Source organism: Vidua chalybeata, chromosome 21 (genome assembly GCF_026979565.1).
Source record: "Vidua chalybeata isolate OUT-0048 chromosome 21, bVidCha1 merged haplotype, whole genome shotgun sequence".
NCBI classification, from domain to species: domain Eukaryota; kingdom Metazoa; phylum Chordata; class Aves; order Passeriformes; family Viduidae; genus Vidua; species Vidua chalybeata.
Window position 1 is genome coordinate 11,113,473 of NC_071550.1, and position 22,774 is coordinate 11,136,246.

The 22,774-nt window shown below is 58.5% G+C and overlaps 1 protein-coding gene across 4 annotated transcripts; it reads left to right on the forward strand.

Annotated features, from left to right (window-relative positions):
• Nucleotides 1-360: 360 nt before the first annotated feature.
• On the forward strand, nt 361-21,982 carry NPDC1 (neural proliferation, differentiation and control 1). 4 transcript variants are annotated; one of them, XM_053962475.1, is made up of 9 exons: nt 361-548; nt 13,481-13,624; nt 18,783-18,890; nt 19,007-19,180; nt 19,297-19,363; nt 20,287-20,404; nt 20,555-20,634; nt 20,735-20,831; nt 21,727-21,982. In XM_053962475.1, the coding sequence occupies exons 1-9, from the start codon at nt 455-457 to the stop codon at nt 21,802-21,804; spliced, it is 960 nt and encodes a 319-aa protein (XP_053818450.1). In that variant the 5' UTR covers nt 361-454; the 3' UTR covers nt 21,805-21,982. The 4 variants fall into 4 exon arrangements, with proteins under 4 accessions (XP_053818450.1, XP_053818451.1, XP_053818448.1 ...); XM_053962476.1 differs by having other exon boundaries at nt 20,320-20,404; XM_053962473.1 differs by having other exon boundaries at nt 20,320-20,634.
• The last annotated feature ends 792 nt before the right edge of the window (nt 21,983-22,774 follow it).

A 22,774-nucleotide genomic window follows, 5' to 3' on the forward strand; every position in this document is an offset into this window, starting at 1 on the left:
CCAGGGATGGGACAGCCACAGCTTCTCTAGGCAACCTCTGCCAGGACCTTTCCACTCCCATAGGGAACAATTTCTTCCCAATACCCCATGTAACCCTGCCCTCTGGCAGTGGGAAGCCATTCCCCCTTATCCTGTCACTCCAGGCCCCTGTCCAAAGTCCCCCTCCAGCTCTCTGGAGCCACCCTAGGCACTGGAACGGGCTCTGAGTGCAGCGCTCGGAGCATCCTCGGGTCGCTGATGCCGGAGCGGTCCCGCCGCGGGGCCGCAGGGGGGCGGGGCTTTGGCGGAGGGGGTGTGGCCCAAACGCAGTATGACCCCGCCCATCTCCATGGCCCCGCCCATCCGCCTGGTCCCGCCCCCGGCCCCGCCCCGCCGTCCGCAGCCGCCGCGGCCCCGCGCCCGCCAGTGTCCGTGTCCGTGTCCGTGTCCGTGGACGTGGACGTGGACGTGGACGATGGTGGCGGCCCGGGGCGCTGCCGCCCGCCGCGGAGCACTGCTGCTGCTGTTCACCGCCCTCGGGTCCTTCCGTCTGCGTCTCGCCCGTGCCGGTGAGTACATCTTCGTTCCCCCCACTCCTGTGTCCGTGTCCTCTCCCTTTCCCCGCGGATGCTCGTGTCCTCTCCCACGACGAACCCTGGTGCGGTTGCCCCACCTCTTCTCCCTCATTATCCCCATCCCCACCAGGGATCAGCATCCGTGGGCGTTCGTGTTCTTGGGTGGAGCAAGATAGGAGGTGCCCTAGCCACAAAGCCCCACGGGGGTTTCTCACACCCCGCAGCGCTCCCCGGGGACGGGCAGCGCCTCTTCGTCGCTCTCCTGCCCGCTGCTGCAGGCAGGGCCCTGGCAGCGGGTGGCAGCGCCGCAGGGCTGGTCCCCAGCAGCTGTTTGAGGGGGCTGGAGGGACCTACAGATGTGGATTCTGGAGTGGGGAAGGAGCACACAGTCATGAGAGCGGCCCTCATGAAGCACCTCTATTGGTAGGAAAAAATTAAAACGACATCAAAAAACACCGAAACAAAGAAAAAAAATAAGGGTGCTGCAGTGACCGAGCCATCCTGGGGAGCCGCCGGGGGCTGCGCTGGAGGGAGCCCTGTTTGCCCACCTGCCTCATTGCCCCGGGAGCGGCCGCAGCATCGCCCTGCTACACCAGTGACGGTGACATTTCTGATCTCCACCGTGGCAGAAGGAATGGGTGGCCTTCGCGCCCTCCCGTGCAGCACCGCCCTAAGCTGCCCTGCTGTCTGCTGAAGGGTTGTTTCGGGGCGTTCAGGTTTGAATTGTTTGAGTTTCGGGGTCTGGGTTAGGACATTTCTCCTCCTGGGGTGTCTGGCACTGGACATGCTCCGTGTCCCCTTGCTCTGTGCTCACTGCTGGGGTGCGCGGGGCTGTTATGGGCACAAACAACGGCCCAAAAACCCCAGGCAGCCCCAGGCCCCGTTGCTGCCTGCGGGGAAGGCTGTGGCTGCCCGCCCCGGGGAGGTGCCGTGTCCCTAGCTAGGTACGGCCTGTCTCGGGCAGGTGCTTTCCGCCTCGCTGGCGCAGGAGCCGGGAAGGGCCTCCTGGCTCCCAGCATTGTTTGCGGATCCGATATTGTTTCCCTGCTTTGGCTCCCGGTAGGGCAGACGCCGGGCAGGCGGACGCCGGGCAGGCAGCGTGCTGTCAACCGGGACCCGGGTGGCCTCGCCATGCTTCCGCGTGCTCTGAGAGACGGCGGGAAGCTGCAATAATTTTTAAATCTCCCAGTGAATCAAAACGTCTGTGTGTTTCTACATCGGAGGGTTGGGGGCAGAGGTGGGGATGCTCCTGCACTCCCCCTCTTCCCACAAGCCAAGGCTGGGGTGGCCCTTCCAGAGGTACTGCTGACACAGGCTGAGATGGGAGGAAGGAGATCCGGGCAGCTCGGATGAGCCACTGGTGATCCAGCATAATCTCTGCTCCTCCTGAATTTAGGGGTTAGTGTGGGGTCATCTGGCCTGGCAGTGCTGGGTGGGCCACATCCCTGGAGGGGCTGCTGGGGTGGCTGTGCCCAGGTGCTGTCAGGGGATGGTGACAGTTTCCCCTTCCCTTCCCCTCCCTTCCCAGCCCTAGGAGGATGCTGGAGGTGAGGTGAGCATAAGGAGCCTGGCAGCACATCAGCAGCCTGTTCCAGTGCTGGGATATTGCATGCTCTTGGCACATGTGGTGTTGGATTTTCAGCTCAACCTCTTTCCCCTGAGAGAAGCTGGGGACAGTGTCTTTGCACTGTTTCCAACAGCAGCATCCCATTGCCAGGAGTTTGAGGTTGTATGGCATGTGGCAGTGGGGAGCTCCAGGTAGGTTTCTCCTGGGGATGGCTGAAGAAATATCCCTGGGATGCTGGGCAGGTAAAGAGTCTCTGTCCCAACCCCACCACCTTTCTCTGAGTGCAGTGGGGCACAGGAAGCATTGGCTGTTTCTTCTCACTTTATAATTGCCTTTCCTGGGCAGATGGGGCCAAGCTTGGCTCTCTCTGGGGGTGGCTGTGAGGCGGAGGTGGCAAGCCCAGGAGCAACTCCTGTTCTGTGGTGAAACTGGCTCCTGGCAATGAGGGAGCCAGGGACAAGGCACTACACCACCATACCCATATCCTCCTGCCTCTGCAGCTCCATCAAAGCTTCTTCAGATGGGGGTTGGCATCTCCTTCTCCTCCTCCTCCTCACTTTCCTTGGCTGGTGCTGCAACCCAGAGCCCATGCAGCAGATGCCATCTCCCGGGATGCAGCTGCACGTGGCTCAGTAACATCCTCATCTTGCTGTGAGCCTGATCTGAGCTGGAGGAAGGGCAGCAGTGCTTTGGAGGTGCTGCAGGTGGTTTAGGTTTGCTTGCTGCTCCTCAGCTGGGCTTTTTTCTCCCATGTGTCTCTATGCATCACACCAGGCTTTGGGCAGAGGCCCTGCCTTGCTTCATTTCCCGGAGCATGAGTGACAGCCATATTTCTCCCCGCTTCTTGAGTAACTAGGTTGCCAAATTTCATCTATTATTATCATTGTTATTATTTAAAAAAAAAAAAAAAAGGTTTTCCAAATGAGATGACAGGCTAGAACCCCATTTTTTAACAATCCTGAATCCTGCTGCCACAGCCATCAGTTCACATCCCAGACATCTGGAGAAGACACTCAGCAAAATCTGAGTTTTATTTCCAGTCCAAGTGACCCATTTGGCCACGTTTGACCTGCTGGCTCTGCACTGCTGCTCCTCCTCATGCCGCTCTGCAGGGACATGGGTGGGAGCACAGATGCTGGTGTTGATACTGGCTGCCCCTGCTCTGCAGTGATGCAGGTGCTGCTCAAACTTCCCAGCTGGGTATGGCTAGGCAGGAGCCATCCCCTGGGAAGTTCCCAGGCTCAGCCTGTGGTAGGATTGTCCATCTCTTAGCTTTTCCTCCTTGCCTGCTTGTCCATCGCTGCACTGGGAACAGGGTTGGGACACAGTGGGTGCAGTAGCCCCAGGGACCCCCATGCTGACCCCTGAAGCTGCGGCAGCTCCAAGCCACTGTTGGGAGCAAGACATAGGGACTGGTGCTGCACCCGTGGTGCTTGCAGGGGCCTGGCTGCCCTGCCTAGTGAAGGGAGTGATCTCAGCCCCACAACATCCTATGAGTCGATCTGCAGGTAGCAGCCCCAGTTTTTTCTTGACGCACAGGAAAGGTTGTCTGGGTCCCTCCTGGGAGTGGTGGCAGTGGTGGGCAGTAGTCCCACTCAGCCACCCCATCCCTTCAAGCCTCTTGTGGTGGGTGTCATCTGCCACACTGGTGCAGACCAAGTGTTTCTCCACGCAGCAACTGGGGTGCTGTCCATGTGGTTTTATTCTTGGAGATAATGTCTCTACCTTGTTATCTGGGGTTACTTGTGCTCAGCTGGTTCCCACTGTGGGAAAGGAGCCCTTGTGGGCATGAGGTGTGGAGGACCTGGGATGTGGGGCACAGGCATCCCATGGGGCTCCAAGGAGCTGGCACCCATGCCAGGGACATGGGCGGGGCTCCGTCTGCAGACCTGAGGAGGGGGAATGGGTGGAAAGATGTCTGATAATTCCAATTGCAGAATCAGCATCAAGGAAGAGTTTATGGAAGAGATGGGGTGAAAGTCCCTCATCCCTTTTGCTGTACCTTTGTGGGGACTCACAAATCCATATGTACCCTAGCAATACCCTGGGGGTGCCGGTGTGTGGAGGAGAGCTGGAGCTCAGGGTGGGGAGCCCTGGATTCTGGAGCCAGGGGCCTGCTTGCACTGTGCAGGGTCAGGTCCTTTGGATCTGCGATTTCCTGGCAGTTCTGGAGATTGGTCCCTCATCCCAGGGATCCCTTAGTCCCCAGGGAGCCCAAGTCTTCCCCCAGCTCAGGGGAAGGTGCATTGACATTTGCCTGAAATGTCTCTTCTGGGCCATGGGGGTATTAAGGGATGTAATCGGCTTAGCCCTGCCGGGTGCTTCCGGGGGGGGCACGGCATCACGGGGTGACAGTCTGGTCAGGGCACTGGGGACACAGAGGTTGGTGATGGATGCTGGAGACTAGAGGAGTGATGTGGGATAACAGGGTGACAGTGTGGCAGGGGGAACTTAAGGGGTCATGGGATGGACAGTGTGCTGAGGACAGGAGAGGTGTGGCGATGCTGGAGACAGGAGGGGTGATAGCGTAGTGGAGGCTCCAGGAATGAAAAAGTTAATGGGGGCTGCTGCAGACAAGAGCAATGGGCATGTTGTGGACAGCATGGGTGGTTTGGTGCCCAGGGACAAGAGGGCTGATGGGATGGCCTTTCCCCATGTGCAAGGTGCTGGGTCCCTGGGCACAGAGTTCAGAAGGTGCCATCAGTCCCATCCCTGCATTAAATCCATAAACACTGTGCCCTGGTGCTTGGTCCCCACCAAGAGCTCTGGGTCTGGTCCCTGAGTGGGGTAGTGGCTCCCCTGGGCTGGCTGGCCCCAAAACTTGGGCTTGGCCCCAGTGCCGCTGCCAGCGCTGAGGTATCTCCCTCCTGTGCCTGGGCATAACCCAGCGCTGCTGCCACTCCAAATGGCAGCTGCAGGCCTGTAATTAGCCACTTTGTGAGCTAACAAGAATTGCAACAGGAAGAAACTGGCCGTTAAGTGCCTGGAGTGAGGTTTGAATTGGAGGAAGGAAACGCAGCCAGAGCGGGTCCTGGTCCCTGCCTTATCCTGCCCTGGAGCACGTGGGCACGCCCAGGTTAACCCATGCACACTCTGGCACATGCTGGGGCACTTCCTGCACAGATAGAGGATGGCAAAGCTTTTGAGAGGTATTCGCTGTTTGAGTGGGAACCCATCGCACTAGGTGGGTGACATGAGAGGTGACATGTCAGCTGAGTGCTGTCAGGGACCCTGACTCATTGTGATACAGGGGTTCCCTGGGCTCCTGGCCCCTCTTCCATTCCTATAGAACGGAGACTGTGGTGGAGGTGGAGACAGGAGGTGTGGAAGGTACAGGTCTCCAGTGCACCCACAGCACCCATGGCTGCTCTCTTGTGGGCGAAGAGCTGCTCTGCCTCGGCGGCTTCATCATCTCACACCTGTCAGAGAGTGAGAGGGCCCTAAATTGGAAGAGAGGGCAGCCTGGTGAGCTGCTGTAACATGACCCGTCTTGCAGCCATCATTCCTGGCTTCCTGGCTAGGAAGGAGAGGGTTTTCCTGAGCTGACTTTTCCTATGCAGCAAATACCCCAAAATGTCTGGGTCCAGCTCTTTTGGCACCATCTGCATCCCTTTATCAAGAGCCCTCGGATGCTGCATGCACCAGCACCCCTAGGATGCAGCTGTGCATCCCATGGACACCCAGGTTCTGTGTTGATGTGGGCTCTTAGTTTCTGGGCTCTGCCCCATGGGACACAATGGCCCTGCAGGTCTTTATCACTGGTGGTGGCTGAATCAGCGCGGGTGTACCTGCAGGTGCAGCCCCAGCGGGGTGGGTGCTGCAGCCCCTGCGTTTCTGCCTGCCTCTGTTCTTGCATGTCCACCAGCATGGAGGGTGCCCACCTGGAGTCCCCTTGCCTGCCCTTGTTTCAAAGGCTGTTGTTCCAAAGGCTGTTCTTCTAATGGCTATTCCAACAGCTATAAAGGTTGGCTCCTATTGCTCCAGCACCCATGGGTGAGGAGCTGTGTCCCCAGGCATCTATTTCAGGGTAATGGGCTGATGGGAGCTTAGACAAAGGGAGCTGGACAGATAGACAGAATCCTCACCTTGAACAATGCCACCTCTGAGCTGCTGGAGTCATCAGCAAAAATTTTGCTGGTGCCTCTTTCCCAACGGCTGCGGGATGTCTATGGTGGTGGTGTGGGATGACTTTGGCTTTGCTAAAGAGCATCTTGGCCCTGGCGGGTGCAGTGGTGCTGCTGCTCCAGGTGGATATTTCCAGCCCAGTAGTGAGAGTGCGTGGGAGCCTGTGGCTGCTTTCAGATGACCGAGCTGTGGTGGTCCCTGGCCTGGCAGCTCCTTGGGTGCTGAGCTGTGGGATGGGCTGCGCTCTCCCACCTCCCTGCCATCACACAGAGAGATCTAACCCAGGGCTGTGGCTCTGCTGCAGCTCACCGGGCAAGTGTGTACTCATGGGGTGCTCTCCTGCAGATGGGTCAGTGCCCAGGAATGCCCTTAGGAGAGAGCTGGACCCCACCCCCTTCCTTCCAGACTGCTCAGTGCTTCAGGTGGGTCTGTGGTGCCAGGGCTGCCCATCCCCTGTGATGCTGGCCCAGCAAAGGATCAAGACAGTGCTGTGCTGCTCATTGGAGAGTTCTGGAGCACCTCAGGGGTGCGAGGAGAGGCCCCTTGATGGTGCTTGCTGTGCACCATAGCCCTGACTACCAGCTGCTTCACTTGTGATGTGGTGCAAAACCTGCCCAATAAGAAGGGAATTAAAGAACCCAACCCCAGACCCAGCCGGCTCAGTGCATGTGCAAAATTCATTGGTATTTACTTGAGAAAAACCTGATAAACAAGACTTGAACTGGGTGGTTCGGGCTGCAGAAGAGCAGCCAGATGCATTGGGATGAGATGGTATTGGTGGCAGCCTGGGGTCCTCGGCATGGGTGGGTGTGCATGCAACGAAGCAAAGCCAGCGGCAGATTTGGGTGGGTAGGCCTGGGGGAATGGCATATGGCACCTGGTTTGCCTTTTGCCTTTTTTTATTCTTTCTTCTCTTCCTGAATATCTGAAGGCATTTGTGGCTGGAGATCCCCTGGCACAGCAGGGGCACAGGAGGGGATGCAGTGTGCACATCCTGGGTGTGGCAGCCTCTGCAGGGCTGGGGCTGTCAGCATCCAGGATTGTTGAGGCTGGGATACCAGGGGGGTCTTGCTGGCTTGATGCCTTCCTCACCGGCCACAGGCTAGGAGAGCCATGTTCTCTACTACCTCCTGGCTCTGCCCAGTCTCTGCTGGGGTCTGGATTTGTGGTTTGCTGGAGCTGTTTCCAACCATCCTGGTGCTATCTCCTGTTCCTACAACCCTGCCAATCCAGCTGTTTCGTTTGCACAGCAGGCAGGCTGCCAGGGCAAGGAACGGGGATTTTTTTGGTCCATTTAAGGGCTTTGAGTAGTGATGACACAAAATTCCATTCCCTCAGCCTACTGGAGATTGCCTGCTTCTGCCCCAGCCTGGAATCACAGGAGCAACTTGGGATTTTGGGGTGCTCCTCTAGAGCAGGGACAGGCTCTGGGGGAACACTGATGGTTGGGAGGCAATGTGTTTGGGGATGCCGAGGGCTTGGCATCTTCCCAACTCTGCAGGAATCTGACTCAGCTCCTCCTGAACCTCCCTTCCCCCCTGGGCATTGAACGTGGAGCAGGACAAGGCTCTGGAAGCCCATCATGATGGCCTCAGAGCTGCAGCATGGGTGCCCACCACACTGTCTGTGCTGCCTGTAGCCCAGGGCTCTGGGCTAGTGGCCCCAAAGCAGCAGCAGCTGGGTGAGGATGGGGGTGGGAGATGGGAGTGGGGGGAGTGGTGAGGATGAGGCCTTTTTACATAGTTCCTGGGTGGGGCTGTGTCTGGTGGGACTGTCCCATCAGTGGGACTGTCCCCTCGGTGGGAGCAGGGTGCAGTAAGAGGCGTTTGCTGTGCGGGCATAGGGACTGCTCCCAGGGGTTCCCTACAGCTGTTCCCTGTCCCCAGCCTGTGGCACACGTTTCTTGCTGGCACTGTTTCTTGGCCATGACAGAAACTGTGCTGGAGATCATCCCTGCCAGCTGGGCCAGACCTCATCACCCACCAGCCGAAGCTGGGAGCCAGGACACGAGCCCTGGTGGCCTCAGGGATGGGAGTTCCTGGCATGTTGCATCTGCCTGACCAAATCTGCTGAAGCACAAAGAAGCACTTCTAGCTGCTCCCTCACTGGTGGACATGGGGCCAGACTGGTGCTGCTGCAGGACATGAGGCCACACTGGTGGCCATGGCTGTGCCCATGATCTGTTCCCAGCAGTGATGTGATGTGACCAGCATCCCCCCACTCCTGGTTTGCTGGGTCAGTGCTGCAGAGAGCCCTGCTCCACTGTCTCTGGTGGGAGGGGGCTTGGCTGCTGCATTTTCAGGGACAGGAGCACAGCAGTGATGTGAGCAGCTGCTGGCAGTGGCACAGGGACTGCCTGAGCAGTGGTGCCAGCTGTGTCCAGGAGTGAGCATTGCTCCGGGGGTTCACCCCCAGTCCCCATCCATCTGCTTCCTAGTGCAAGAGACAGCAGGGCAGGGGGATGCAGCTGGGTCAGGAAGCCCACCAAGCCACAGCCACCAGCAAGGTGTCCATCCTGCAGTCACTCTACGTGTCACTTGTGGCTGGTGTGTGTCACCTCTGCTTGGTGTGTGTCACCCATGGCTGGTGTGTACAGCGTCCAGCCTGGCATTGTTACTGCAGCTGCTGGCAGTCACTACCACTGACTCACTTCAGGAGCCACATCCCTGGGCATGGGGCAGTGGAGGTGAGGTGCTGGGGTGCCTCAGCAACCCCTGCTCCTGCCTGCTGCTGGACAGCAGCACTGCCCCTGCCCAGGGAGACTCTGGACAGGGAGAAGTGAGCCCTCGAGGGCTGAGGTCTGGTGGGGGCATCATACCAGCATGCCCTGGGCCTGCTCCAGAGTGCTCCTTCAGAGCCAGGAGCACTTTACAGAGTTGGGAGGGAGCCACTGGCAGTGGAAGTACTGGGAGGGCAGGCTGTAGGCAGGGCCCTCAGCAGTTCCCACATTATCTGGCTGGAGGAGGAGGATGAGGAAGAAGAGGAGAAGGAATGATCTTGGAGTGGAGCTGGCAGAGACCACGCCATTGCAGGCCCTGCGGGGGCTGCTGCCACTGCTGGGGCTCTGTCATGGCCTTGCTGTGGTCTTCCCTCAGCCTCTGCCAGTATGCAAGGGCCCGACATGGGAGTGAGACCTGCACCCTGTTCACCAGACACCCCGATATCCCCCCTCCGTTGCCCATGTCCCACCCGGGGCCATGTCCTGCTGCCATAGAGGGGCCAGACCCGGTGGTCCTGGGCAGGCTGCTTTGTGCCCATGTGGCCATGCAGCCAATGCCCAGTGGGCTCAGCCCATGCCCAGTGGCCTCTGCCAGCTCCCACTGTTGGCACTGGGGCTGGCAGCTGGGAGGGAGGCTGGGTGTTGGCGTTGCCAGAACCTTAAACATTCACACCAGTGCTCAGCGCTAGTTAATGATCCTCTTACGTTCACTTTTATCTCTCTATCTGCAGCAGTGACGCAGCGGGGGCAGTCCCTGCTTCCCTGGCCACACAAATGTCCTCCTCGGGTTTATTTTTGTTTCTTTTTCACCTGTATGTTTTGGCATGAGTATGGAAGAGCTGCTCCATCCAGTCTGTGACTGCCAATAGCTCTATGCCCTGCCTGGGCACCCCCTGTCACAAGCACTCTGCTGGTCCTGAGTGCCACCCTGGGTGCCCAGCACAGCTCTCCTCAGGCTGAGTCCTTGGGGATGGAGCTGTGTGCTCAGCTTTCTCCCACGGATAACACATCCAGAGGCCTTGCTGCTCGCATGACCATGTTTCCTCCTGGGCATAGGTTTGTTCCTGCTTACATATCTGCAGCTCATGCCCACCTGCTGTCTGTCTGTGCCAACTGCTGTGTCCCATGCACCCACTGGCCTTGGGCTGGGGTCCTGCCTGCAGGGAGTCATTCGGCTCCTCCAGCACTGGCAGCTCAGCCCGGGCTTGAGCTTGGTTTAAGGGGTCATCCCAGTTGTGCTGTTCTGGGCTCCCTGCCCACCTGCACAGGAGTTGAGCACCATGGCAGGCCAATGACAGCAATTGGAGCATCCCCCTCCTCCGAACACCCCTGGCACATCTGGACAGCAGCATCCTGGCTGTGCCGTCTGTGCCGTGTCTGGTGCTGGCTGCACATTCCATATCATTCATGGCTTGCTCCTCTTGGTCTGTACTGTCCTGCTGGCAGGGCCATGCAGGGTTAGGGTCCTTGCAGGACCCCACCTGGACCCCAGTTTGGGTCCCTCTGCCCATCCCACTTGTGGCCAGGCCATGCTGGGCTGCACTGGTGCCAAGCAGGGACCATGGTTGGGGTGGGGGGATCCCAAACTCCCCAGATTCAACAGCAGCCCTGCAGGTGCAGAGGCAAGACTGAGAGCTGCAGCGGGCATGCTGGCACTGGTAACAGGTGGGTGGCATGGTGGTGACATGGCCACAGCTGGGTGGAATTGGGACCAACATGCTGTGCCAGCCCCAGTACCCTGCCTCGGGGTGAGTGTTCAGGAGGGGGGACCCATGGCCAAAGTGTTGGGGAACCCACCGCCTGCCTGCTCAAGCACTGGACAGGTGACACCAGCCCCCAGGAATCTGTGAGTGTGCAAGGGTGGGGCAGCATTGGGGCAGTGCAGTTTGACAGCCCCACAGGGTGGCAGCGGTCAGGGCTGGAGGTGGCCATGTGGCACCTGGGTGGTGGCACACAGAGTGCCCGGTCCCCATCACCTAGCTGGTGCCCACTCCCACCAGCAAAGGACTCTCACTGCTGGGCTTTGAGGTGGACTCAGGGAGTGGCAAAGCCCCTGTGGGCCCCCTCAATCCACAGGGTGCCCACGCAGCGATGCCAGCTCACCAGTCACTGGCTGGTGACACATGGGGAGTTCTGAATTGCAGCCAGTGACAGCTGGGCAAGCACAGCTCGTTCCTCAAACAGAGATAACAGCCTTCACTGGGATCCAGCCTGGGCATTATGTACCCAGTTGCTCTGGCTCAGGGCTCTGCCCCCATCACTCCTCACAAGGTGGCTCTGCTGGGTGACCCACAACGGGGTGACTTCCTCCACCAGTGATCAGCTTTTGGCAGCACCTGTTTTGGGAGGAAGTGTTTCCATAGGCCTGTGGCACAGACAGGGGCCCCTAGAGGTGTATTCCCCACTGCCCCACGGGGCTGCGACATGTCCCCATCCTGAGGCTGCACAGTGCCGCATCCTCCTCCTGCCCTGTTTTTAAACAGAGCGGCCTTGAGAGTAACACTGGGGAGGTGAAGCCAGGAGCCAAGTCCAATTTCTGTGCTTAGACATCTCATTATTTGCCCATTAAGCACTAATTGCACCTCAGCCACATGGCCAAGCCCCACACCATCCCCAGGGAGCAAACAGTTCCGCAAAAAACCCGGCTCCCATGGGCACAGCAGGCACTTTCCCCCACCCTGAGCGCACTCCCTCCAGGCAGCTGTGCCTGGTATGGGGGTTAGCCAGCATTAAAATCACAGTTGGTGCACCCTTGCCAGTGCCAGCCGAAGTGGGGAAGGTGATGACTTCCTCATGGAGTGCAGTGGGGAGTTGCCTGGGCACAGGCTGGGGGTTCTTAGTAGCAGCTGCACTCTCCAGGGAGCAGTTTGATGGTGAAATATGGCCATGCAAAGGCAGGGGGTTGCATATCCCGCTTGTGTGGCTTTGGGGTGATATCTTTCCTGCGCCCTTGCTGGGGGAGCAGAACTGTCATGATTTGTGTTCTGCCAGTTCTGTCCTGTTTAGGACTCTCAACTGTGTACAGGGTGCTGGGCCCCTCGCCCCTGGTGTTCTGCAGGGCCGGGGGTACTCAGGACAGCCCCCACAGCTGTGGCACCCCTCGCTGTGGAGTGCGCTGGGGCTGTCCCCGGTGTTGCCGTCCCCAGGCATGGGCGCAGGACGCGCAGGTGGCCGGTGCATTGCTGGTGCCGGTGTGGGTGGCGAGGGCTGGCAGGGGCTGCTTGGGGTGCGTGGGCCGGTGCTGGGAGCCTGCTCCTGCTGTGATTCATTGTCAGCCTGGCCCTGCTCCAGTGCAGCCCCACAGTCCTGCTCCCTGCCCTCTGCTGCCTGTGGGAACACTGTGGGCAGCAGCAAGGTGAGGAGCAGAATAGGGCAGCTGTGTGCCGCACCCCCAGCCAGTGTGTGCAACCCCATCCAGCTGTGACCCCATCCAGCTCTTCCTCCCACACAGTTGTGCCCGGCCTGAGTGCTGGGTGCACTGAGGGGCACCTGGTTCCACACTGCCACCAGCCTGTGAGGGAAAGACACTCAAGCTGCCGCAGGACCAGCAGTGTCACCATCAAAGCCAGGACCCCAGTGTCCCCCCAACAGCTCCCTGCCACAGGTGGTACCTGAGTGCTGGCCCTTCGTGTCACAGTTCCTGTCTCCAGCTCTGCACATGGTTTGCCACCATCACCTGGCCTAGGACCAGCTTTGTGTAGGACACAGGGACCTTGTGTCCCCCAGGGAGGTCCACCTCCTGGGGTGAAGACCCAGCCATGATGGCACTGCCATGACACAGTGGGTTGGTGAGGCTGGAGCCTGGGGGACTCATGCCTGTACCCAGGGAGTGAAGACTCCCTGAGGCTAATATGGGCATGAGATGCAACATGAAACTGCAAGCGAGGTTTGGAGTGCAGTTCAGTGCCAGGGAGGGCTGGCTCCCACTGCTTTCCTGCAGGGAATGTCGAAGGGATGGAAGCCTAAGTGCTGGTACCAGCACTGTCACACCCCGCTGAGGCTTTGGGGGAGTTTGGGACTTCTGATTTGACAGTCACCACACCAGCATCGGTCTGTGCTGGCTGGATTTCATCTCCCCATGCAGTGCAGGCAGCGGCAGGAGATCCTGCAGGTGCTGCAGCACTCCCACATTGTGTCCCACAGTATGGTGGCACCCTGGGTCTGGGGACTCTTGAGGGGTATGGGCACTGCATGCTCATCACTGCAACTGCCTTGTGCGTGTCATGGAGTCACAGACTACTTCAAGTTAGAAGGGACCCAGGGACCCATGAAGATCATTTAATCCAACTCTACTGTAATTAAGCTCGTGGTTAATTCCAGCTGGTAATGGCTTTGTGGAGGCTAAGTGGGGCCTTGGGGCAGCTGTGGTGAAGCCCATTGATAGCTGAGAGCTGCAGCAGGAGCACCCATGGGCAGCCCAGGGCAGCTGGGTCCCACTCCAAAAAGCCATGACCAGACCTGGGGGTGTGTTTGACCCCTCTTCTCCTCCTGAGCTGTTTTTTCCTGCCCCCACAGCAGCGTTGTGTCCCCGGAGCCTGGACTGTGCCCTGCAGCGCCGGGAGTTCTGCCCGCCGGGGTCAGGTGCCTGTGGGCCCTGCCTGCCCCCCTTCCAGGAGGACGACCGTGGGCACTGTGTCCAGAAGCAGCTCTCACCCAGTGGTAGGTGCACCTACCCTCCACCCCTCTGCCTGCACACCTACTCTGCAGCTCTGGGAGGTTCTGTGCCTCAGGACAGCCCCCCACCCCAGCAGTACCCCATCCTCTTCCTTCTTTCCGTGGCAGCTGTATCTCTTTGGGGACAGCTGCTCTTCTCCCTCTCACCCCACTCGCCTCACCTGGTGGGGTGGTTTTGGGCTGGCAACCCCATCCTGCTCTATGTGCATGCTGCTCTGATGATTGGCCCTATCAGCACCGTGGGAAGCCTAGGAACTCCATGGACAGGAGTAGGACAGGCAGCTTCTGGGGATCTCCAGGGTCTGCCTGGCTATGCCAGGGTTCAGGCTTTGCAGGAGCAGGGGAGCCGCCTTCAGCGCACAGAGCAGTGACTTACTCTGCCCATGGCCTCACCCATCCCCCAGCTCAGGGCTGAGCTGGTGCCAGTGTCTGGGATTTCAGTGTCTGATTCCCTTTGGTTTGAGACGTTGGCCTGTGGTTCAGGACTGCTGTTTATGCCTTGGGTGATGCCCAGCATCCATCATGGGAGGGCTGCAGTCAGCTGTGACTGGCAGGACCACTCCCTGGCTGCACACGAGGGCACTGAGGGTCGCACTGGGTGTTATTCCTGGCTCCATCCCCGAGGGATCTAAGGGGCTGTGGTAGCCCAGGTCAGCATGGTCACCCATCCCACTGCTACTGCAATATTTGAAGGGTGCTCCCAATGCGGCTTTGGCATCTGTGCCCCTGGTTCAGCTGCAAAGACAGTGCTGGGGGCCAGGCATAGGCATTTTTTAGCATGACAGTCAACTCTTCATGCAGCTTGGAAAGCCGTGGCAGAGCTACTTCTGTGCCCCCTTATCATGGGCTCATCTTGCAGGTGAGTTAAGACCATAATTATGGCTCCACGCAATTATTTACTGCTATAAAGTGGGGTGGCCTCTGTGGCTGGGGAAGAGGCCAGGACTGGCCATGCCCTCAGGCTGTTCCTGGTAGGTTCTGCTGGGAATTGCCTGGACGCAAGGTCCTCTGGAGCACCTCTGAGTCACCTCCTGGTGCAGAATGTATTGGTATCTCTCCCAGCCCACCCTTCTCCACCTGCTCTTCACTCCCACTGCCCCCAAAAGCCTTCTGCTAAGGGGTTCCCAACTCCTGGGGAGCTTCTAAAAACATGTAGAGTGGCTTGTCCTATGCCAGGCAGGATGCACAAGCACTGGTCATTGAACCAGGGAAGCAGCTCCCCCCGCATCTGAGCTCCATGCAGACATGGAAAGGTCCTCTGGGTTTTAAGGGTTTGCTTTGTGTGGTTGAGCATGTTCAGGGTCCTATTGGGGTGCAGTTGGAGATATCCTTCGCCCATGGCTCAGCCTAGGTGGACACATGGAGGATATCAGAACCCAGCATGCCTTCAGTGCCATTCCTCCTGGCAGGAGAATTACCCTGTAAATCAGAGGGGAGACCCCCAAAGCAAGACCCTTAGGCTGACATGGGAGGGATGGCTGGGAGGATAAGAGGGGATGGCACAGGAATAGGGTCTAGACTTGGTGTTTGACAGCAGTCAGCGCCCCTGCCACGGGCTCTTCACCCACTGGCACTGAATAGCTTTAGCAGTTTATAGTTCATTTTTTAATGTGAAGTCTTGAGAGCAAATTCCCCTCTCGCAAGGGCTGCACATGCGCTGGTGTCTCCATAGCAACCCAGCTCCTTTCTGAAGGATGTGGCCACAGTTGCATCCTTACGCAGAGAGATGCAGGACCATGGTACCATCCTCTAAGGACCCACCATGGGAGGATGGTGACACCGAGGTCTCTCCCAGTCCCATCCTGTTGTCCAAGCAATGCCACTAGCTTGTGGCAGCAAAAGTGTGGGGACTGTGTTAAATAAAAAAGGGGGATCCCCTCCCAAATCCCCCATTTTAACATTCTGAGGATGCCCAGCTTCTCTTGGCAAGGAGGCACCATTTATTTTTCCATGGGGGCTTTCTTTCTCATCTTGCCTGTACCTTTGTCTGGTAGCAGCACTGGAGAGGACTGTGAGGATGAAGAGGGGCTGTGATAGCTGCATTTTGGGGGAGATGCAAGGCAAACAGGGGACCACTGTAGCCCAAGGATGCCTAAGCCTTTAAAGGGAATACACATGCAGCCCTTTTGCTATGTAGGCAGACCCTTTAAAGGGTTACACATCCTTGAGCCACTTGTGACTGCTGATGAAGCCAATCCTGAGATCCTGCCACTGTGCCATCCCCACAGTTCCTGGCAGGAGCCAGGGATCCTCTCCCAAAAGCAGCTTTTTGAGGTGAAAAGCACCATTTGAAGTCTCAGGAGGGCATGTGAGTGTTCCTGCCATTATGTGTAGGGCTCTTGGCATACCTGACACAGCATCAGCACAGAGGTGAGATGGGAGCATGAAATCTGAGTACACTGGGTACACTGCATCCCACAGCTGGCTGTCTGCACCTGGCTGCTGCTGTCTTGCGCAAGGCTCTGAGCTACTCAAAATCCCACACGCTCCATGGTGCTCTGTGTGTGTGCTGTGATGGGTTTGAGTGATGTGCTTTGAGATAATGGGTCTCATCCCTGCTTCTGCTTGATCAGCATGGAGCCCCACTGGGCTGCAGGAAGCACTTTGGGAAAAGGGGGAAAAGGAGCCTCAGCTCACAGACATGGGTGTTCCTCCTTTCCTGCTTGCTGTGCTGCCAGCATCAAAAAGGACATCAGCCATCCTGGGGCAGGACTATAGAAATTAGTGGATTTATAAGAATTTTGTGCCCTCCTGTGGACACTGTCAGTTACAGGTTTCTTCAGCCCATGGCAGAAGCCTCATGTGTCTTTCCTTGGTCCCTGTTTCCCCAAACTGTCAGGGTAGGTGTGTGGCCCAGGGTTGAGCCCTGAGGAGATGGAAGCCCTGAGGAGAGGCCAGGGGCAGAGCAGAGGGAGGCTGTGTGCCTGCCTGGCCATGCCGTCCTGCTGCAGCACTGGTGGCAACTACCATGAGGGGGCACCCGCAGCCTGCCAAAGCCCTGCCTGCACCCCCGAGTGCCCCTGTGCATGTCCTGTGTGCCCTGCCTGGACATCTCTGCTCCTGCTCCTGGGGCGGTCTGGCAAGAACTGGGGCTCACCCCGGCCCCCTATTCCCTGGAGTAGCTCAGGGCCAGCATCTCACACACCCACAGTGCCTGGCAGGATCCAGCCCGCAGTGCCCTCAAATGTGTGGTAGAAGCTGTGGAAGCTAAACCTCCCCTAGTGAGGGGAGGTTTAGCTGCCACACAGAATGGGAGGTGGGCAGCTTTTAGCACTTGAAGAGAATTTGATGATAAAGCTGGTTAGTGCAGGTAAGTGGCACAACCCAGGTGCTGCAACAACGCCAGGACCCCAAACTGCTGCCTCAGTTTCCTGTGTGCCACTTCACGCACTCCCACAGGGTGGGAAGCTGAGGGACCTGGCAGCTGCTCTGCCTGCTTTTTCAACTTTATTTTCCTCTTTCCAGCCACATCACATCCAACACCAGCACAGCCTGGTGGTGGCACACATGGGATGGACAGAGTTGTCCCCTATGGAGACAGACCTTTCCCAGAGTGCAGAGGCGAGCTAGAGCCAAATGTCCCCATCCCAGGCATTAGGATGTCCCCTGGCACAGGGCTATCCGCATCCTGGGCACCAGGATGTCCCCCTAAGGCACAGGGCTGTCACACTGGGTCCCATGCCAACTCCCTTGCCCGTTGAGAGACCTTGGCCCCATGCTGGCACCTTGTCACCATGGCACTCACCTATTGGGCACAGCACAGGCACAGCCCCAGCCTGGCACCACTTCACCATGGTGCTGCTCTGGGATGCAAATAACAGGGTGCAAAGAGCCAGGGAAACCCAGGGCTCTGGCCAAGGGGAGGCTGGGGGCAGTTTGGGGACACAAGGGCAATGGAGGATGTAGGGACAGTGGCTCTTGGTGCTTTTGTTTAAAGCAAGTGTCCCCCTTTTAAATTTTTTTGCCTCATGTGGCTCTGAGTCATGGGGCAGCAAGGTGGTGGTTGTGCATGGCTACAGAGGGAATCAGGGTTTATTTCCAAACACTGGATGTGAGGACAGATTCCAGAGGAGATGTTAATTGTTATAACCTTGAATTATCTGAGAATCAAGCTGCCAGTACCACCTTGCCTTAGTGTGTCTGGATTTAGGCCCCAGGGCTTCTCTGAGGCAACAGTCTGAATGGGCAAAGGAAGCAGGAACAGGGTGGGGATTGAGATGGGGACAGGGATGTCTACTGCCTTTGAAGTTGAGTTTAATCCTGTTAAAAGCAGTGGTGAGTGTCAGAGCTGGACTCTGCTTGAAGAGCCTGAGAAGAGACTCCACTCTTGCTGCAATGCTGTCACCTCAGGCCAGAGTGGGAGTCCTGCCTGTGCCTGATGCTGCAAGAGCCCCCTGAGGGGCAGATGTCCCTGGTGGGCACCGTGCTGAGGCTTGGGCTTGGGCAGCCACCTGTGAGATGCTGCTGGGTTCGGCCCCTGGGGGTACATCCCTCGCTGCATGGGGCTCCCAAAGGAGCTGCATCCCACCAGGCACTGGGCAGGAACCAACCCCTCTACCGGAGCAAGGGCTCCCATGCTCTCCTGAACAGCCAAGCTGAGCCCTGCTCTGGGGTGGCTCCAGCCACCCTGAGCTATACAGGACTTGGGTGAATTTGGGGTGAAAACCAGTGTTTGGGGTGACACCAGGTGTCCTCTGACTGTAACTCACTGTGCTGAAGCTAGCCCTCACCCCTGAGGAATCAGGGCAGCTGGGGAGTATCTGTCTTGGTCCAGCTCCCATCCCTCCTCACTCAGAGCTGCTGTGTGACTCCAGGGGCAGGGACACAGGGCAGGTCCTGCACGCTCGGTGCTGGCACCCTGCCCTCTCTCACAGAGCCTGTGGGACCTGCTGCCTCTGGCACGAGGGCAGATGCTGCTGCTCCTGATCCTCCAGCATTTGTGGGGTGAAAATCCCACAAAAGCAGCAAGGACACCTATGGGTCCTAGCTTTCGGAGAGCTGCATCTGAGGGGCCTCAGACTGAACACCACCCATGTTTGCTGGAGCTGGGACAGGAGCCCCTTCCTGGTGATACTGGTCTGACCCTGGGGGTGGGCGCACACCTGCACCCCACAGTGCCTGTCTCACACCCATTCTCCCATAGGACGGACCTCTGTTCCCAGCTTGGAGGCAGAAATTGATTTTCTCGCGGATGTGCTGGCCAGGCAGGAGGCTTCTCGCCACCACCTGCTACGGGATGGCAGACCCAGGAGTAAGTGCTCATCCCCATTCCCAGCAGTGCCAGATACCTGGCAGCCACACCCTGCACCACAGGCAAGTTTGCCCTCTGGAGGTGCCTGGGCACCACTGCTCTGTCTTCTCCCGCAGCCACCCTGGTGCCCAACGGCGGCAGACGGCGTGTGGCCAGTGGGCTGAGAGAGGAGCATCTGCAGCAGGGTCCTGCTGACACCATGGTAGCCACCACGCTCCCCACCACTGCCACGGTCCAGAAGTACCCGGTGGAGGCGTCTCCCATCCCTGAAAATGACAACATGGTGCTTGGTGAGACCGTGGGACTCAGAGGAAGGGATTTCACACCCTCACTAGGGAAGCATGGGCTGGTGTCACCATGCTGCCAGCTCACTTGCTGTCCCTTGCTGTCCTCTCCACCTGTGCAGGGCTGATTGTGGTGTGCACAGTGGCCGGGATCTCAGCGCTGATCGTGGCAGCCATCTGCTGGTGCAGGTGAGCTGGGGCTGCTGACAGTCCCTCAGTGACCCTATGCCCAGGGCAGTGTATTCCCATGCTTCCCAGGCATGAGGGGTTGGAAGAGAGGCAATAGTCCCACCAAGATACGGCATCAGCTGGCTGGGGCAGGGGGACAGTAGTGTGACACCTCCGTGCCAGATGCAGGCTCCTGGGAGCAGATGGCACCTGGTGTGGGCATCACTGTGGCTTTGGGTGCTGGCACTGCCAGCACGTTGGTGCCTTGTGCCCAGGCCCCGTGAGAGGGAGGTGGCTATGCCTGTCATTGTCACCATCACAGGGAACAGGGCTGACCCTCCAAGGGTTACTGGCTCCTGAATGGAGTCATCTGCTCCTATGGCTCCTCACATCTTCTAGGATGAACTAGAAAAGTCATTGTGCCCACAGTGGGCACTGGTGAGGCACCTCAAATCCTTGGTTCAGTTTTGGGCCCCTCATGGCAGGAAAGACATTGAGGGGCAGGAGCATGTCCAGAGAAGGGAATGGAGCTGGCGAAGGGTCTGGAGCACAAGTCTCCAGCTGAGGAGTAGCTGAGTGAGCTGTGAGGGCTCAGCCTGGAGAAAGGGAGGCTCAGGGGGACAGTCGTTCTCTGCACAACTTCCTGTCAGGAGGGGGCAGCCAGGGGAGGGTCAGGCTCTGCTCCCAGGGAACAAGGGACAGGATGAAAGGAAATGGCCTCAAGCTGTCTCAGGGGAGATTTAGGTTGGATATTAGGGAAGATTCATGTAAAGGTCAGGCATAAGGCATTAGAAAGGGTTGCCCAGGGAGGTGGTGGAGTCACCATCCCTGAAAGTGTTCAAAAAACATGTGGATGTGGCACCTGGGGACGTGGTTTAATTGTGGGCTTTAGCAGTGCTGGGTTAATGGCTGGGCTTGATCTTAGAAAACTTTTCCAACCTTAGTGATACCCTGATTCCAATGCCCCTCCCTGGCAGGCTGCAGAAGGAGGTCAGGCTGGCACAGAAAGCAGACTACTCAGCCCAGCGAGTAGCCAGCCCCCTGCCCTACGACAAGATCTCGGTAAGGCACCCATATCCCTCCCTCGGGGGTGTTTGGCACTCGGGCCTCAGTGCTCTGCTGGAGGGATTCCCACATGGTGGAGACCCTCCACCAGCCAGGTTGGGGCCCTCCAAAGCCCAATCTTCACAGCTGTTCCTGCTCTCTCCACAGCCTGGGGACAAGACGCTGGCTCAGAGTGCCCAAATGTACCACTACCAGCACCAAAAGCAGCAGATGCTCTGCCTGGAGAAGTAAGCAGCCTGGTAGCAGACAGAGTATCCTGCCATTAACTGGGATGGTTCTAATCATCCCACTGGGCTTCACCTCCTCTCTACATCTTCTTCCCCTCAGGCATAAAGAGGAGCCCAAGCTGCCAGACTCAGCATCATCTGATGAGGAGAATGAGGATGGGGACTTCACCGTGTATGAGTGCCCCGGGCTGGCTCCGGTATGTGGGTGCAGGAAAGCCAGGGGTCCCTGTGCATGTGGGGGTGTCTAACATGTGCCTGGAACGTGCACTTCTGCCTGAGGAGCCTTTTCCACATGTTCTTCATCAAACTTTGAGGTGGTCCAACCTCTGCCCCTCTGCTCCCTCCATGTCCCTGGCCAGCTCCCACTGAAGCTCTCCAGTGGGCAGGAGTGCATGTCCTGGCACAAGGCTTTCCTTGGGAGCAGATAACTGGAGCAGCCCTTTGGCACACCTGACCCACCATCCCTGTGGCGACCCGCTCCCGGGCACCGGGGCTGGGGGGGCTCGTCCTTGTGTCTTGGCTAGCAGGGGACTTCGGGGAAGGGCAGCTCATAACAGCCCTGGGTACAAAGAGCACAAAGGGACTTAGAGGAGCCTTTTACATGGTAATAGCTGCGGAGCGCGGCCATCAGGGCCCAGATCGAGGGTCATCAGTGGGTCTTTACAGGCCCATTAAAGGGCACTTGATCGCAGGCAGGCAGTCTGGGCAGGGCACCCCATTCCTGCCAGCCGTGCTGAAGGGCCCGTCCTGGGGTCCCCAGTCTGAGAAGAAACTCTGTTCCTGCCAGCCAGGCTGGGACTGCTGTCCTGGGGTCCCCAGCCCAGCTGTGGGGTCCCATCCCACCCAAGACCTTGGGTTTTACATATCACCCCAACTCATTCCCTCCTGCCAGGGAGGCAGCACCTTTCCAGGGTGATGGGAGTCCTGGTGTTTGTCATCCATTGCAGCCCACTCGGTCGCCCCCCTCCCCTCCCTCCTCCCTGCCGGGCTGGGGTTCAGACTCAAACCCCTTGGGATGGGGCAGCTGAATCCCAACTGCGTCCTGACCTCTCACCTTTTCTTTCCCCTATCCCTCTCCCGCCGCCACGGCAGACCGGAGAAATGGAAGTGAGAAACCCGCTGTTTGACGACTCCTCCTTACACCCCTCCAACCCCAAGTCGCACCAGTAACCACCCCATCTCCTGCGCCCGAGCTTGCTACAGACTGTGCCCGCAGCCGTGCCCAGCGGGGTGGCCGTGCCGGAGGAGCACCCGCAGCTGGGCCGAGGGACGCTGCCAGACTGTTCAACACCTGCCCAATAAACACCCACTAACAGCTATGGGGGGGATCGCCCCCGTTTCCAGCGTCCTTGTCCTCTTTGCTGCTGTGATCTGATCGCATCCCTGCATTGCCGTTTGCTCACAGCTCTTGCGGGCACAGGGGGGCGGCTGCTTTGGCACAGAAATTGGTGGGGGAAGGGTGGGGGGCTGCGGCACTGTCCCTTTGTAGTTGGCTTTGAGGAGGGGGCTGCTGCCCTAGCTGAAGCTAGGCTGATGCATAGCAGCTGGGAAGGAGCCAGAGAGAGGGTCAGAGAGCAGGAGACAGCTGGGAGGGCTGGGCATGCTCGTGCCTGGCATCAGGGCTGCCAGCCTGCCCAGAGCCCCTCTGCCAGGGATGGAGCCTTTTCCTGGAGCAGGTGGCATCACTAAGGGCTTCAGTGCCCATTCTGCCTCCTCCACCCCAGCCTGGGCAGCTCCTGGCAGCAGGATAGTGGCTGTGGGAGCCAGTGGCAGAAGCAGGAGCAGCTCAAGCAGGCACTGGCATCACTCCCCAGGGTACTCCTTCAGGTGCTGCCCTGTGCTCTGACCCCTTTAGGAGTGCTGGGCTTCAGGACAGTGCCAGTGCCACTGTGGCCTGGGAGCCCACATCAGTCTGTGCTGGCAGAGGATGGGCTCTCTCTTACCACAGGCCTCAGTGGAGTAAAAGCTCGGAAAAAGTGTTCCAGGTTTTGTTTTTAACCTTATGTGGCTGTGGGGGAGGAAGGAACAGGACTGGAGGGAGCTGGGGTGGCTTGAGAGGGGTAGCCAAGGCATGGGGGGCTTTGCTGTGCTGCTTCAAACCCCACAGAGCCCATGCCCTGGCAGCATCCCTGTGGAGCCT